General features: G+C 40.6%; 1 protein-coding gene across 1 annotated transcript; it reads right to left on the reverse strand.

The window, feature by feature from the left end:
- Nucleotides 1-322: 322 nt before the first annotated feature.
- On the reverse strand, nucleotides 323-1,003 carry LOC109243328. Its single transcript, XM_019410236.1, has one exon. It carries the CDS (start codon nucleotides 1,001-1,003, stop codon nucleotides 323-325), a length of 681 nt encoding a protein of 226 aa, XP_019265781.1.
- Between the last annotated feature and the right edge of the window lie 13,507 nt (nucleotides 1,004-14,510).

Consider the following 14,510-nt stretch of genomic DNA (forward strand, 5'->3'; position numbering starts at 1 on the left):
TCGATCACTAGGGACCTCCACATGCTCTGAAGCCTCCGTTCTTTGCTGCTTTTTTGCATTCAAAAAAAACCCTAGCATCCCCATGCAGCTTTTCAACTGTCTTACCTTCATTGTCGAGGATTTCTTCTTCCTTTTGCATGACAGCTTCATCTTCACATTGCCTACTTCCTACTGTCTGTTTATTTAACTGTCGACATGTTTTTTCATCATGTCCTTGATGCTTGCAATGATTTCAATACAATGGTAAGTTATCATAGACAAATTCTTGAAACAATTCCACAATCTTTCCCATCTGTTTATCAACAAATTGCAATCGCAACTTTTAAGGTAAATTGTCCAATAAATCGAGGATCACCTTAACTCTAGCAGTACAAGGGCGAGACTTGATCTGAGTAGCTTTATCAATAGCTATGGGCTTGCAAACAGCTGAAGCTATGGACAACAACACATTCTTTGCGAACAACTCCGTCGGCAGTTTTGGAAAAGAGATCCAAACTATTGCCTTCGTCGTCTCCTCGTTTCCGTTAAAACCAACTGACCATGGAAAAACTCTAATTTGGTGCTCCTTTCCATTGTGATTAAAATATTGGACTGCCCTAGCAAGTGAATTAACAAAATCTTCATGTTGATCAGCCCTAACGAGCAACTGCCTTGGCGCAAGTTGGCCGATCAAAACTTGTCCTTTGATGCCGAAATTTTTTGGCAGTATGGTTCTCATTGTTGGTAAATCTGGAACATTTGAAGACTGTTTCACCACAATAGCTTGATGTAGTCCCTCCTCCTTTGAAAACTCCATACGTTCATCCATGGAAAATTGAATTGTTGGTACTCCATGAACAAGTTCAATAGGTTTTAGTTGTGTTTGGTTCAAATTTGCTGCTGCTTTGGATTGATATAGACGTGTGGCATATGTTATTTGATTTGTAGGGTTTTGTATGCTCTCTTTAAGGGCTGGAGATGGCTCTCCCACAGCCAAAGGCTGGGGAGAGATGGGCATGGCCATGGCAGCTCTAATTCACCATGGAAATCGCCCAAGGAGAGGAGAGAGAAGAGAGCAAAGTGTCGTAGGTTTAGGGTTTAGGGTTTTTTTCTTTCCCCCTCCCAATTTAGGAGGATCTATAGTGTTTCCACACTTCCCCTCCAGGTGACTCGAACCCAGGACCTAACGGTCGTGGGTGGAGGTGCTATACCAACTGTACGGTCGTGGGTGGAAATTACTTGTAATGTATTTTATGAATAACTATTGGATATAAAATACTGATTAAATTAGAAAATAAATTGATAATAATATGGAAAATTATGGAAAAATACCAATTATTATAAAAAGTGATTTTGAAGGCATATATGCAAAATGAAAAAATAGTTTGAGGAAAAATTGGGTATCAATAGCTGGCCCTCTTTATCGGGAAGGATGAAAGAGTTTTCGGGTAAAGAAATGATGGCCAATTTTGACCGAGAGAAACGATTTGGGAAGATTTCGGCCGCACCCTAGCTTCTGAGTTGCCTACATATCCCTGGTTTTACAGGACGGACGCGATATTTCGGGCTGGGTGAGTTTACGGGAATGGTTAGGTTTGATATGGCTGCGGGCACTGGAGCGAAACTGCTCCCGCCAGGATGGCCGTTGCTTGCCGGTTTACCTACAAATGAATAATATAAGCATATATTGTGCGTAAATTTAGACATGATGCAAATTCCTGTTGGACCATGAATGCTGTCTTTGGAAGGTTAAGAATGGCGTCCTCAGACCATGATGTCCTGGGCCATGAAGCGTATAATAAAGGATTCGCAGGCCATGAAATGATGCTCTTGGGCCATGAGGATGGTGCCTCCGAACCATGATGCCTTTGAATAATGATATGCAAAAAGATTGAAAGGGGTCCTCAGGCCATGACGTGGTGTTCTCGGGCTATGAGGATGGTGCCTTTGAATGATGACGCCTTTGGATGGGTTGGCGATATTTCAGCCCATGAAGGATGTAGTAGCATGTGGCGATCTTTCACCTGTGCAATGTGGCGATCTTTCAGCCGTGCAATGTGGCGATCTTTCAGCCGTGCAATGTGGATGGAGATAACGTTTTGTCTCGGAAGGCAGAATAGTAGCCTTATGCAATGCAGATGCAATTGGAGGTAGAGCTTAACCTCGGAAGGCAGAATGGTAGCCTTATGCAAGTTGGAAGGCAGAATGGTAGCCTTATGCAATGCAGATGCAGATAGAGGTAGAGCTTAACCTCGGAAGGCAGAATAGTAGCCTTATGCAAGTTGGAAGGCAAAATGGTAGCCTTATGCAATGCAGATGCAGATAGAGGTAGAGCTTAACCTTGGAAGGCAGAATAGTAGCCTTATGCAAGTTGGAAGGCAGAATGGTAGCCTTATGCAATGCAGATGCAGATAGAGGTAGAGCTTAACCTCGGAAGGCTGAATAGTAGCCTTATAAGTTGGAAGGCAGAACGGTAGCCTTATGCAAGAAATAAAATAGTAGATGACAGTAGAGTTTCTTAGCTGATAGCAGATTGCGGCGTTGTGACATATGGGACATCACTGGTGTGCATATAGCAAATGTTGGCAAGTGTAACGGTTAAGAGAGTCTTATTCTTGAACAATGTTTGTTCCATGAGTGTGCAGTATGTTTTAATGATGTCGCAATCCTTGTGCCTGCATCCAAAGAAAAATCGTGAGTTTTGTAAAGGGGAAAGGTTAGTTCGTATCCCTGCTGGCTTTGCTTAACTCGTCCTGATTTGATCTGGTGATACCATTTGTATCATTGGGGTAGCGTTGCTAAACAAAGAAGTTTCAATAATAAACATGCATGATTTTCTAAAAGTATGACATAAATGTATAATTAAAGTAGTTTTAGATGAACCGACGACTGTGACGTGGTTCGAGACATTGCAATCTCTCATGCTACGGAATTTTGAGGGTCCTCCTCAAAATTCTGCCCCACTTTGATGGGTTGGCGTTTCTGATTGTTGCTCGTGCGATGATCGGCTGAAATTACTTCAGAATTTTGAGGGTCCTCCTCAAAATACTACCCCAGTTTCCAATTTCGGGGGGGGGGGGGGGGGNCCCCAGTTTCCAATTGCGGGGGGGAATGAAAATTTTATTGAATTGTGACTGAACCCATAGGGCTGCCTACGTATCCCCTCTTAAACGAGAATCAGGTCAGGCGTAGTTCAAATTTACATCATATAGGGAGGACATAAAGATTACACATAGTAACGCTTGACTGCATCTGAATTTATCGGCTTTAGCCAGACTTCTCCGTCTATTTCTGCAAGTATGAGGGCTCCTCCTGTAAAAACTCGGTGAACCATGTGTGGGCCCTGCCAGTTGGGAGAGAACTTCCCTTTGGCTTCATCCTGATGCGGAAAAATTTTCTTTAACACCAGCTGCCCCGGTGTGAACTGTCTTGGCTTGACTCTTTTGTTGAAGGCTCTGGACATTCTGTTCTGATAGAGTTGACCATGGCAAACTGCGTTCATTCTCTTTCCTTCTATAAGAGGTAGTTGCTCATAATGACTCTTTACCCACTCTGTGTCGTTGAGCTCAGCTTCCTGTATGATCCTCAAGGAAGGAATTTCTACTTCGGCGGGAATGACGGCTTCTGTACCATAAACCAGCATATAGGGGGTTGGCCCGGTTGATGTGCGCACTCTGGTGTGATACCCTAATAAAGCAAATGATAACTTCTCGTGCCATTTTTTATGCTTCTCTATCATTTTCCTCAATATCTTCTTGATATTCTTCTTGGCGGATTCTACGGCCCCATTCATTTGAGGCCTGTAGGCTATGGAATTCTTGTGTCTGATCTTAAAGGTTTCACACATGGTTTTCATCAAGTCGCTGTTGAGATTGGAGCCATTATCAGTAATGATTGACTCTGGAATACCGAATCGACAAACAATGCGGTCCCGAACAAAGTCTGTCACGACTTTCTTAATCACTACTTTGTAAGATGCTGCTTCGACCCACTTGGTGAAATAGTCAATTGCCACTAGGATAAACCTGTGTCCATTAGAAGCGGCAGGCTCAATTGGTCCAATGACGTCCATTCCCCAGGCGGCGAACGGCCATGGCGAGCTTGTTGTGTTGAGCTCGCTTGGAGGTACTTTTATCATGTCTGCATGTATCTGGCAGCGATGGCATTTTCGGACATACTGGATGCATTCTGTTTCTATAGTCATCCAAAAGTAACTAGCCCGGAGTATCTTCTTTGCTAAGACAAAACCATTCATATGTGGACCACAGGTCCATGCATGAATTTCCTCTAGTAGCTTGGATGCTTCCTTTGCGTCGACACATCTTAATAGTCCCAAATCAGGAGTCATCCTATACACGATTCCTCCGCTGTGAAAGAAATTGTTGGACAATCTCCGAAGTGTGCATTTCTGAGTATGATTGGCAAGCTCCGGGTACTCCTCTTTTGCCAGATATTCCTTGATATCATGAAACCAAGGCTTTTCATCTGCTTCCTCTTCAACATGGGCATAGTAAGCTGGCTGATTATGAATTTTCACCGGAATGGGATCAATGAAATTCTTCTCGGGATGTTGTATCATAGATGATAGGGTAGCTAGTGCATCGGCGAACTCATTCTGGATTCTGATGTATGAGTAAGTCTGAATCTCCAATTACTAGCAGCTCTTGAATGTTCATGTCAATGGCCATTTTGAGCCCTAAGATGCGGGCTTCATATTCGGCTATATTGTTGGTGTAGGGGAACCTGAGTTTGGCAGACACTGGATAATGCTGACCGGTTTCTGATACCAAGACCGCTCCTATGCCAACTCCTTTGAAGTTTGCTGCTCCATCGAAAAACATTCTCCAACCGTCATAGGATTCTGCAATGTCTTCTCCTATGAATGATACCTCTTCATCAGGAAAATACATTTTTAGAGGTTCGTATTCACCATCCACAGGGTTTTCGGCAAGGTGGTCTGTCAGTGCCTGTCCCTTGACCGCTTTTTGAGTTACATAGACAATGTCGAACTCACTCAACAGGATTTTCCACTTGTCTAGCTTTCCAGTGGGCATGGGCTTCTGAAAGATGTACTTCAAAGGATCCATCCTTGATATGAGGTACGTTGTATAGGCACAGAAGTAATGTCTCAGTTTCTGAGCTACCCAAGTCAAAGCACAGCAGGTGAGTTCCAACAGAGAATACCAGGCCTCGTACGGGGTGAACTTCTTGCCGAGATAATAGATGGCTTGTTCCTTTCTCCCTGTTTCATCATGTTGCCCCAAAACGCAGCCGAAAGCTCCATCTAACACTGCAAGGTAGAGCAGTAAGGGTCTACCTGGCTCAAGAGGAACTAGGACTGGTGGTGTTGACAAGTACTCCTTGATTCTATCGAAGGCCTTTTGGCAGTCATCGGTCCATTTGGTAGCGACGTCCTTCTTTAACATTTTAAAGATCGGCTCACAGATAACTGTAGACTGCGCTATGAATCGGCTGATATAGTTCAACCTTCCTAGGAAACTCATCACATCTTTCTTGTTCTTTGAAGGTGGTAATTCTTGAATGGTGTTGACCTTTGATGGATCCAGTTCTATTCCTCGGCGGCTCACAATAAACCCAAGCAACTTTCCAGCAGGGACCCCAAATGCACATTTTGTGGGGTTTAGTTTCAGGTTGTACCTCTGTGTATGCTTTCTTCTCTGATGGCAATAAGTGAACGCTGATTCATGTTTCCTTGACGTTTTCTGCATCTCCCAAGTTAACAATCTCTGTCTCGTCCAGGTTGGACTTAGGTCTGTTCTCAAAGTTCTCAACTTCTTTGACAATATCCTCTGGTATATCATCCTCTTCTGAATCAAGGTCCGTTTGTTGCATCGTCTCATTGCATGTCACAGTCATTGGTTCATCAAGATAAGTAATAGTAATGATGTGTAAGTAAATAAGGAGAAAATGATGGAAATAAATTAATTCATTGGAAAAATCAAACATGCTTTGATAAATTGAATAATTGTTTTGAACCTTGAAGATCTTATTGCGAAAATTGAAAAATGCGAAAAAGAAAAATCATTCAGTAAATAAAACAGTGAATAGTGCTTGTTTTAGCCTTGCTACCTCGAGGCTCGTCGAACTCTGGTAGTCCTGGTGTTCCAATTATCGAGGTATGCCCCGCTACTCACAGCTTGTATGGAAGGACCTTCCTCCCTCTCCTCCTCGAAAATAACACAGCAATCCATATCATTGTCCTCTAGAAACAAGTTCTTTACTGCTGCAAGTGCTTCTTCTTCGTCTGTCCCATAGATGACGTCAGCCTGTTTGAAAGTCTGCTCCAGGTGCGGTATCGGTTGCCCTAATGGGTAGTAAGGGCCGCACCATGGTGGCGACCAATTGTTGAACTCTTCCCAAGTGTATTCGTATCCCAGACCGAAGGTAGTTGTTGATACCTGATGTTCTAAACGTCAATACCACACAAGAGGGGGGGGGGGCTGATTTGTGTGGTACTCAATTTTTCGCTTAAACTGCTTCTAGAAAGACCTGGTTGTTCTAGGTGTACTTATTACTACTGTTTGCGGAATTAAAAGTGCATAAAATAAAGAACACAGAGATTTTACGTGGAAAACACCTGGCTCAAAAGGTGAAAAAACCACGACCTACTACTCAGTAGGATTTTCCCAAACATCCACTAAAATCACTGAGCCAAAACTGCATTTACAAAACTCTTTGTAAACCTAAGGATTACCTCTAATCCCGTTCTAGATAAAGCTGAAAGGTACAATATGAAACACCTACTACAATTGAACTAGAAATAAAGAAAGACACATAAAACTCTTTATGGAGCTGGTTCTTCAATCAGGTTCATGTAGCTTCTGGTTTGCACGCTCGAATCACACACGAACTGCTTGCAAAAAGCCTTACTATTTTGCTCCCAATTCACGTTTAACTTCTGCGTTTTTGTGCAACACTTTAATGTGAAAACATCCTGCAATTTATAGAGTTAGTAGATGAAGAAATAACTCGAGTTCTGATGCAACTCTTCCTTGGTGGAAGAGTTCTAGTTGATTTCAACTTCTAACTCCTTCCCTATCTTGAATTGTGTTCTCTTTGATTAAGGAGTCCTTCTCCTTATCAATTATGCAACCTTTTCGATCAGGAGATATTAAATACACCAATTTAAGCTTATCTCCTTCACGTGCATCCCACATGCTTGAATCTGCCTGTTTTGTGAACCTAAGGGATGGACCATTGGATGGACCTGGTTCATGTCTGAGTTCCTTTGTCAGTCTTCAAAACTAACCTTTACTTGGGCCAACAAATTCCCCCTTTTTGATGATGACAAACACTGTGCTTTTCATACACTTAAGCCCTGCCAGAACTCAGCTCAAACATCAACACAATGTTAGAAACATTTTTCCTTTATATCACTTATCGTCAAGGACCAGGTACATTAGGTTATAAACATCACTGTTCAAAGTGTAAAGCACAACCTTTTTCCCCCTTTTGGCATCATCGAAAAGTTGCATAAAATGTGAGATAACCAGATTTTAAAACTTACTCATGGCCACTGGGGCTACTTCAAATGCAAACATGGATTAATCAACATAGATCAAACTAAGAAATTTCAACCATCAAAGAAATATAAACAAACAGTTAGAGCAAAAATAGTGAACTTCATTGATGATTGATAAGATTCTACCACAAAGCATAAGAAGAAATAAAAATACTGAAAACATGAGCAAAAGAAACAAAACGTCCCGAACTGGGTCACTGGTTTATCTACACTAGGCTAGGATATAAGGCTTTGAAGAGGTAGGGGCTGGGTTATTTGCTTGGAGAAGTTTCAGCATGTCTTGAAGAATTTCATCATTCTTCTCCTTTTCCCTTGCAAGTTCAGTTCTGAGAACATCTCTCTCAGATTCCACCTCAACCAATCGTGTCTTAGTCTTGCTATCTCAATATCCTTTGCCTCACTCTCCTGTACCAAGACTCTGACTTTGCTATTGATAGGTGTCTTTTTAGATGAACCAGGTTCATTAAGAATGACATTGACTTCATAATCGCAAGCAAGTTGAGTATTAACCCCGAAATGATCCTTGCTTGTACCTTGAAATGTGCAAGCACAATTGTGAGAATGAAACCATAGGGAATGGCATGAGTTTTTGGTGCCATTGATAACTCTATCAGTAGGTCCGCGAGGGTTTCCTATTCAGATGGAACGGGTTCATCTATATTTTTGCCAAGTTGAACCAACCCCTCAGCAGCTTCGCCAGACCCACTTCCCCCTGTTTTGCTCACACTCTCTTCTATTTCACTAAATTCCTCTCCCCAAACAACTATTGCACCAGTTTCTTTTATATACCAACAGAAGTGGGTGAAGAATCAGCCACTCTTGTCCCTTTTCCCCTCATAGTACTCCTAGCGCCCTTGCTCTCCTTTTTTTTCATTTTTACCACCAACTTCTCCAGATTATGTAGACTCTATACCTGCTATACATCCTACAAATCTATTCTCCAAATTTGCAGCAACTTCAGAAATTGTCTCAGGAGTAACTTTAGAATCAGAAGATACCTGTTCAGTTTCAGAATACCTACTTTCTTCCCCCTTAGTAGCAGGCTTAAATGAATTTTTAGATTTTTAGGATTCTTCTTCCTAACTGCTTTCAATTGCTTGTTTATTTTCTTGATCTTCTCTCCTTCAGCGACAATCTTATGAGCCATCATCTTTACTCTACTTTTCTTCGAGATTGGTGTGGGTGAAGCAGTGGTAGAAGGTGTGGAAATGGTTTCCTGTGGTGGTGATGAAGGATTTTCAGAAGTGTTTGACATATCTAGGCTAGGGTATAGAAAAGAAGAAAATTAGATTGTGTTTGGAAGATAAAAGAAGAATGAGAGTTTTTGACGTCTTGAGAGAGATGAGGTAAGGAATACACTAAAGCTGATCAATATACAAGGAATAATTGATGGGGTAACTACAGCTTTTCGGACTCTTAGAAGTTTTAATCAAACTGAAATTCAGCTTTGAAGAGACATTGGAGTGTATCCCTAGAATCTAGATACTTCCATTTGGTTGGGACTCTTTTGAATGGGACTGGTTCACTTGTAACGGATAAGTCCAAAAGGAGTTTGGTATTTGGTAGGACTCTGCTCATGATCCAAATATAGTTATTTCAAATTATGCAGAGTGTAGAAAACATACCGTGTTATCTTGATGAACCAGGTTCTTCACTGAAAATTCTCTTGTGTAAGTCTAAATTTGCCAAAATAGAGAAAATATCATTAGAGATTAATGAGTCATTTTAACACATGGCACAAGAGTATACTATGGAAAGTATGAGACTGAACAAGATTTAATCTAATTATACACAATTTACAGACTTTCTAACCAATTTTTGTTTTTCAATCCTTTTTTTTTCGTTTAACCTTGAACTGGTCCTTTTAGGTGATCTTAATCATCCCTAGTTCCAACCTGTTCCTCTCAAAGTCATCTCTACTTAAGGCTATTGTGAAGATGTCAGCAATTTGCTTGTTAGTAGCACAAAACTCCATAGTGATCAAGCCTTTTTCATAGTTGTCCCTCAAAAATTAGTGTCTAACATCTATGTGCTTAGTTCTCTTATGATGAACCGGATTCTTAGTCATACTAATAGCACTAGTGTTATCACAGAAAATATAGGGATGCAACCAACATCAATTCCAAAGTTCAGTAATGGTTGTTTGATCCACAACAATTGAGCACAACATGAAGCAGCAACAACATACTCAGCTTCAGCAGTAGATAAGGCTATTGAATTTTGCTTTTTGGTAGCCCATGACACAAGACATGAACCAAGGAAGTGTGCCATACCTGAGGTGCTCTTCCTCCACAAGGAAACCTGCATAATCAGCGTAAGCATATCCCACTAGGTTAAAATTACTACCTTTTGGATACCAAAGGCAAAGGTCAGTGGTGCCTTTCAAGTATCTCAATACTCTCTTGAAAACAGTCCAGTGGGACTTCTTTGGATTTGCTTAAAATCGAGCACAAAGACCTCTACTGAAAACAATGTCAGNGCTTAGTTCTATATGATTACTAGTTTCTTGTCATACTAATAGCACTAGTGTTATCACACTAAAAATAGGGAATGCAACCACATCAATTCCAAAGTTCAATAATTGTTGTTTGATCCACAACAGTTGAGCACACCATGAAGTAGCAGCAACATACTCAGCTTCAGCAGTAGATAAGGCCATTGAATTTTGCCTTTTTGGTAGCCTATGACACAAGACATGAACCAAGGAAGTGTGCCATACCTGGGTTGCTCTTCCTATCAATTAGAAAACCTGAAATCGACCACAAAGACCTACACTGCACACAATGCCAGGTCTGCTAGTAGTGAGATATAAAAGAGAACCAATCATTCCCCTATACAACTTCTGATCAACAGATGAACCAGGTTCATCTATAGCCAATTTTATGGATGTTGCAATAGGAGTGTCAATTTCTTTGGATGTTCCTTCCTGGTTTTTTTACTGAGGAATAGGTTCATGGACAAGTTCCCTCGAGGTTTGAGGATCAGTTCCTCTCTAGTCAGTTCCCCCTGTCATGTTGCCTTGGGTAGAAGAACCTGTTCCATCACATGTTCCTTCTTCTGTTGCAGCTTCAGTCTGGGCTGCGATATCATTTAAATTTCTTACCAGCCCAATTGCTTCATCTTCATGTTCCAGCTTATCAAAAAGAATGTTAGCTTTAAATAACATATACATTTTTCTACACACATAGTTCTTTTACTGTATATCTTATAAGCTTTACCATGTGAAGAATATCCCAAGAATACTCCCTCATCACTTCTGGGATCATACATACCTAGGGAGTCTTTGCCATTATTGTGCACAAAGCACTTGCATATAAATGCCCTAAGATGGGATATATTTAGCTTTCTCCCTTTAAGTGACTCATAGGGAATCTTCTTAATAAGAAGTCTAGTCATGCAACTATTTATGATGTAGCATGCAAAAATTCAGCAAACTTAGCATTTTCAAATCCAGTTCCATGATAGACCTAATTGATGCAAATTGATTACCTAGTTGTTTCTGAGTTTTTCTAACAAAAAAAGTAAACATGTCAAATGCTTCATCTTTAGATGTCAAAAATAATGTCCAAGTAAACCTAGAGTAATCATCAACAAGCACCATCACATGTCTTTTACCACCTCTACTTAATATTCTCATTGGACCATAAAGATCCATATGGACCAGTTCCATCCTTCTGGTGGTTGCTACCACTTTCTTGCATTTAAAAGAGGATCTTACCTGCTTCCCCCTTGCACAAGCCTCACAAACTTTGTCTTCCTTGAACTAGATGTTAGGCAGCCCTATCACTAGATCCTTAGAGACTAATTTGTGGAGTTGAATCAGACTTGCATGTCCAACTCTCTTGTGCCAAAGGAGGGGATCATTGTCCAACACACTTAAGCAAGTGAGTTCATTTTCTGAAAGTGTGGACAAAACTACAATGCATGTATTGTTTACTCTTTTTCCCTGCAAAACAATCTTGTCAATGGTAAGATTAATCACAAAATATTTGGTAGTGGTGAGCGCTATCAATTTACCTTTATCACATAATTGTGATACCCTGATTAGACTGTCCTTTAGGCCATCTATCAAGTAGACATTCTCAATAGAGTGAGAGTCAGTCTTACCTACCTTTTCAACCCCAATGATCCCACCTTTCTTCCCATTTACAAAGGAGACATTACCTCCTTTGAGGTCCTCATGTGAAAGGAACTGGTTCTTGCTTCCTGTCATATGCTTTGAACAACCACTATCCATGTATTATATTTGGCTGCTCCCCTACACTTGGACCCGCGAAAGGAAATCAGGGGTTAGTCTTAGGAACCCAAACTAGTTTGGGTCCCTTTCTATAGGCAAAAGGGTGAATCAAATTCTTTTTAGCCCAACCTGGTAGCCTATTTTTCCCTTGAACAAATTCTTTATTCTTTTGACTAGCCTTTTCTTTTGAAATACATTCACTTTTATAGTGACCAGTTTTACCACAATGTGTGCAAATTTTGTTCTCAAGAAGTGTGAGGTACTTGCTTTTAGGGTTCCACTTTGGTGCTTGAGTCCCATAGCCAAGTCCTCTTTTGTTGCTACTGTGATGCTCTTGCAACCAAGAGAGTGCATCAGAGGCCTTGTTCCATTTGCAAGTTCTGTCTAATTCATGTTTCACCTTTCCTAGATCTTCTTTTAGGACTTTAATCTGCTCATATCTTTTGTACAGCTCATCTTTCATTTTTCCTATATTTTCTTCTAAAGTGAGTTGTGTGTGATCAGATTTCTTTTTACCAGTTCCTAATTTCAATTTCAAATTTTCAGATTTAAGCTCTAGGACTGTGGTGTCAAGTTCATGAACCTGGTTCTTCAACTCAGCATTTTTACTATCACTCTCATTAGCCCTAAGTTCCAGGTTTTTGCACTTAGCTTTCAGAATCACACACTCCTTAGACAGCTGTTCCTTTTCATTATTTATAACTTCAAATTCATCAATGAAATCTAGAAGTAATTCAGATAGACTTTCTTTAGACAAAAACTTAACCTTGTCTTTGAGATGAATTATACTTACCTCAGATTCCTCATCGGATTTCCCAATTGCCATAAGTGCTTGTTCATCTCCATCTTCGTCTTCTGAGTTATCATCTGAGGTTTCACCCCAAGCAGCAACCATAGCCTTTGTTGATCCTTTGTTCTTCTTGGGATGAACTTGTTCCTTCTTCCTGTTCCTTCATTCAGCTCTTTCTTTCTTCCATTCAATTTCCCATTAAGGGCAATTTTTGATGTGGTGATCAGTCTTACCACATTTGTAGCACCCCTCATTGGTTTGTTTTTCAGGAACCCTTGGTTTGTTGTAGCTTCCATTTCTTGAAGGACCATTTTCTCTTATTAGGTACTTCTTAAAATCCTTTGTGATCATGGTCATTTCATCCTCATCTAGATCAGCACCTTCAGTGATTCTGAATGCCATGCTCCTTTCCTTCTTGGGTGCATCCATCTTCATGGTTTGCCTTCTAAGTTCATAGGCAGTGAGATTTCCAATTAGCTCATCCAACTTGAGAGTGGCAATGTTCTTTGATTCCTGAATAGCTGTGATTTTGCTTTCCCAAGAGATTGGCAGTACCCTTGTCAAAATCTTCTCAACTTTGTCTTCTTCAAGAATAACCATTCCAAGAGACTTAAGTTCATTTGTTAGTGTTGTGAACCTTGTGTACATCTCCTGGATGGTTTCTCCTTCCTTCATGGTGAAATTCTCATATTGAGAATATAGCAGTGTTCCTCTTGATCTCTTTACTTGAGGAGTTCCTTCATGAGCCACTTGTAAAGTGTCCCATATCTCCTTAGCAATGATGCAGCTTTGAATCCTGTTGTACTCGTCTGGTCCTAGTCCACACACAAGCCATTTCTTGGCCTTGGCATTCTTTTCCCATTTCTTCAAATCTTCAGTAGTGCAATCAGTTCTTGTCTTTGGCACATCCACTCCTTCAGCATTCTTCTTTGTAGTTGCCAGAGGACCACCAGTGACTATGTCCTAGAGTTCATAGTCTTCTCCTATGATGTGATCTCTCATCCTGTTTTTCCACCAAGAGTAGTAGTGGCCATTAAAGAGTGGAGTCCTATCAGTGGATTGCCCTTCCCAGTTTCTAGGTGGTGCGCTCATCTTGATCTGTTCCTAAGGTATTAGCCTTTTCAAGGATAACCTGCTCTGATACCAATTGATGTTCTAAACGTCAATACCACACAAGAGGGGGGTGATTTGTGTGGTACCCAATTTTTGCTCTAGAAGAACCAGGTTCTTCTAGGTGTACTTTCTACTACTGTTTGCGGAATTAAAAGTACATAAAATAAAGAACACAGAGATTTTACGTGGAAAACACCTGGCTCAAAAGGTGAAAAAACCACGACCTACTACTCAGTAGGATTTTCCCCAAACTTCACTAAATCACTGAGCCAAAACAGCATTTACAAAACTCTTTGTAAACCTAAGGATTAAACTCTAATCCCAGTGTGGCACACAGCCTCAACTGTTGCGACACTTTCAAGTTAACTCTAACTTGAATACTCAAAGTACCTAATACAATTGCTTCTATAAAAGCTGGAAAGGTACAACTTTAAAACACCTCCTACAATTGAACTAGAAATAAAGAAAGATACATAAAACTCTTTATGGAGTCGGTTCTTCAATCTGGTTCATGTAGCTTCTGGTTTGCACACTTGAATCACACACGAACTGCTTGCAAAAAGCCTTGCTATTTTGCTCCCAATTCACGTTTAACTTCTGCGTTTTTATGCAACACTTTAATGTGAGAACATCCTGCAATTTATAGAGTTAGTAGATGAAGAAATAACTAGAGTTCTGATGCAACTCTTCCTTGGTGGAAGAGTTCTAGTTGATTTCAACTTCTAACTCCTTCCCTATCTTGGATAGTGTTCTCTTTGATTAAGGAGTCCTTCTCCTTATCAATTATGCAACCTTTTCGATCAGGAGATATTAAATACACCAAGTTAAGCTTATCTCCTTCACGTGAA

The sequence above is a fragment of the Nicotiana attenuata genome, unplaced genomic scaffold, assembly GCF_001879085.1.
Source record: "Nicotiana attenuata strain UT unplaced genomic scaffold, NIATTr2, whole genome shotgun sequence".
In the NCBI taxonomy this organism is placed as follows: Eukaryota; Viridiplantae; Streptophyta; class Magnoliopsida; order Solanales; family Solanaceae; genus Nicotiana; species Nicotiana attenuata.

Coding starts and splice junctions, on each gene's coding strand:
- LOC109243328 (XM_019410236.1), bottom strand. CDS start 1,003: ATGGCCATGCCCATCTCTCCCCAGCCTTTGGCTGTGGGAGAGCCATCT.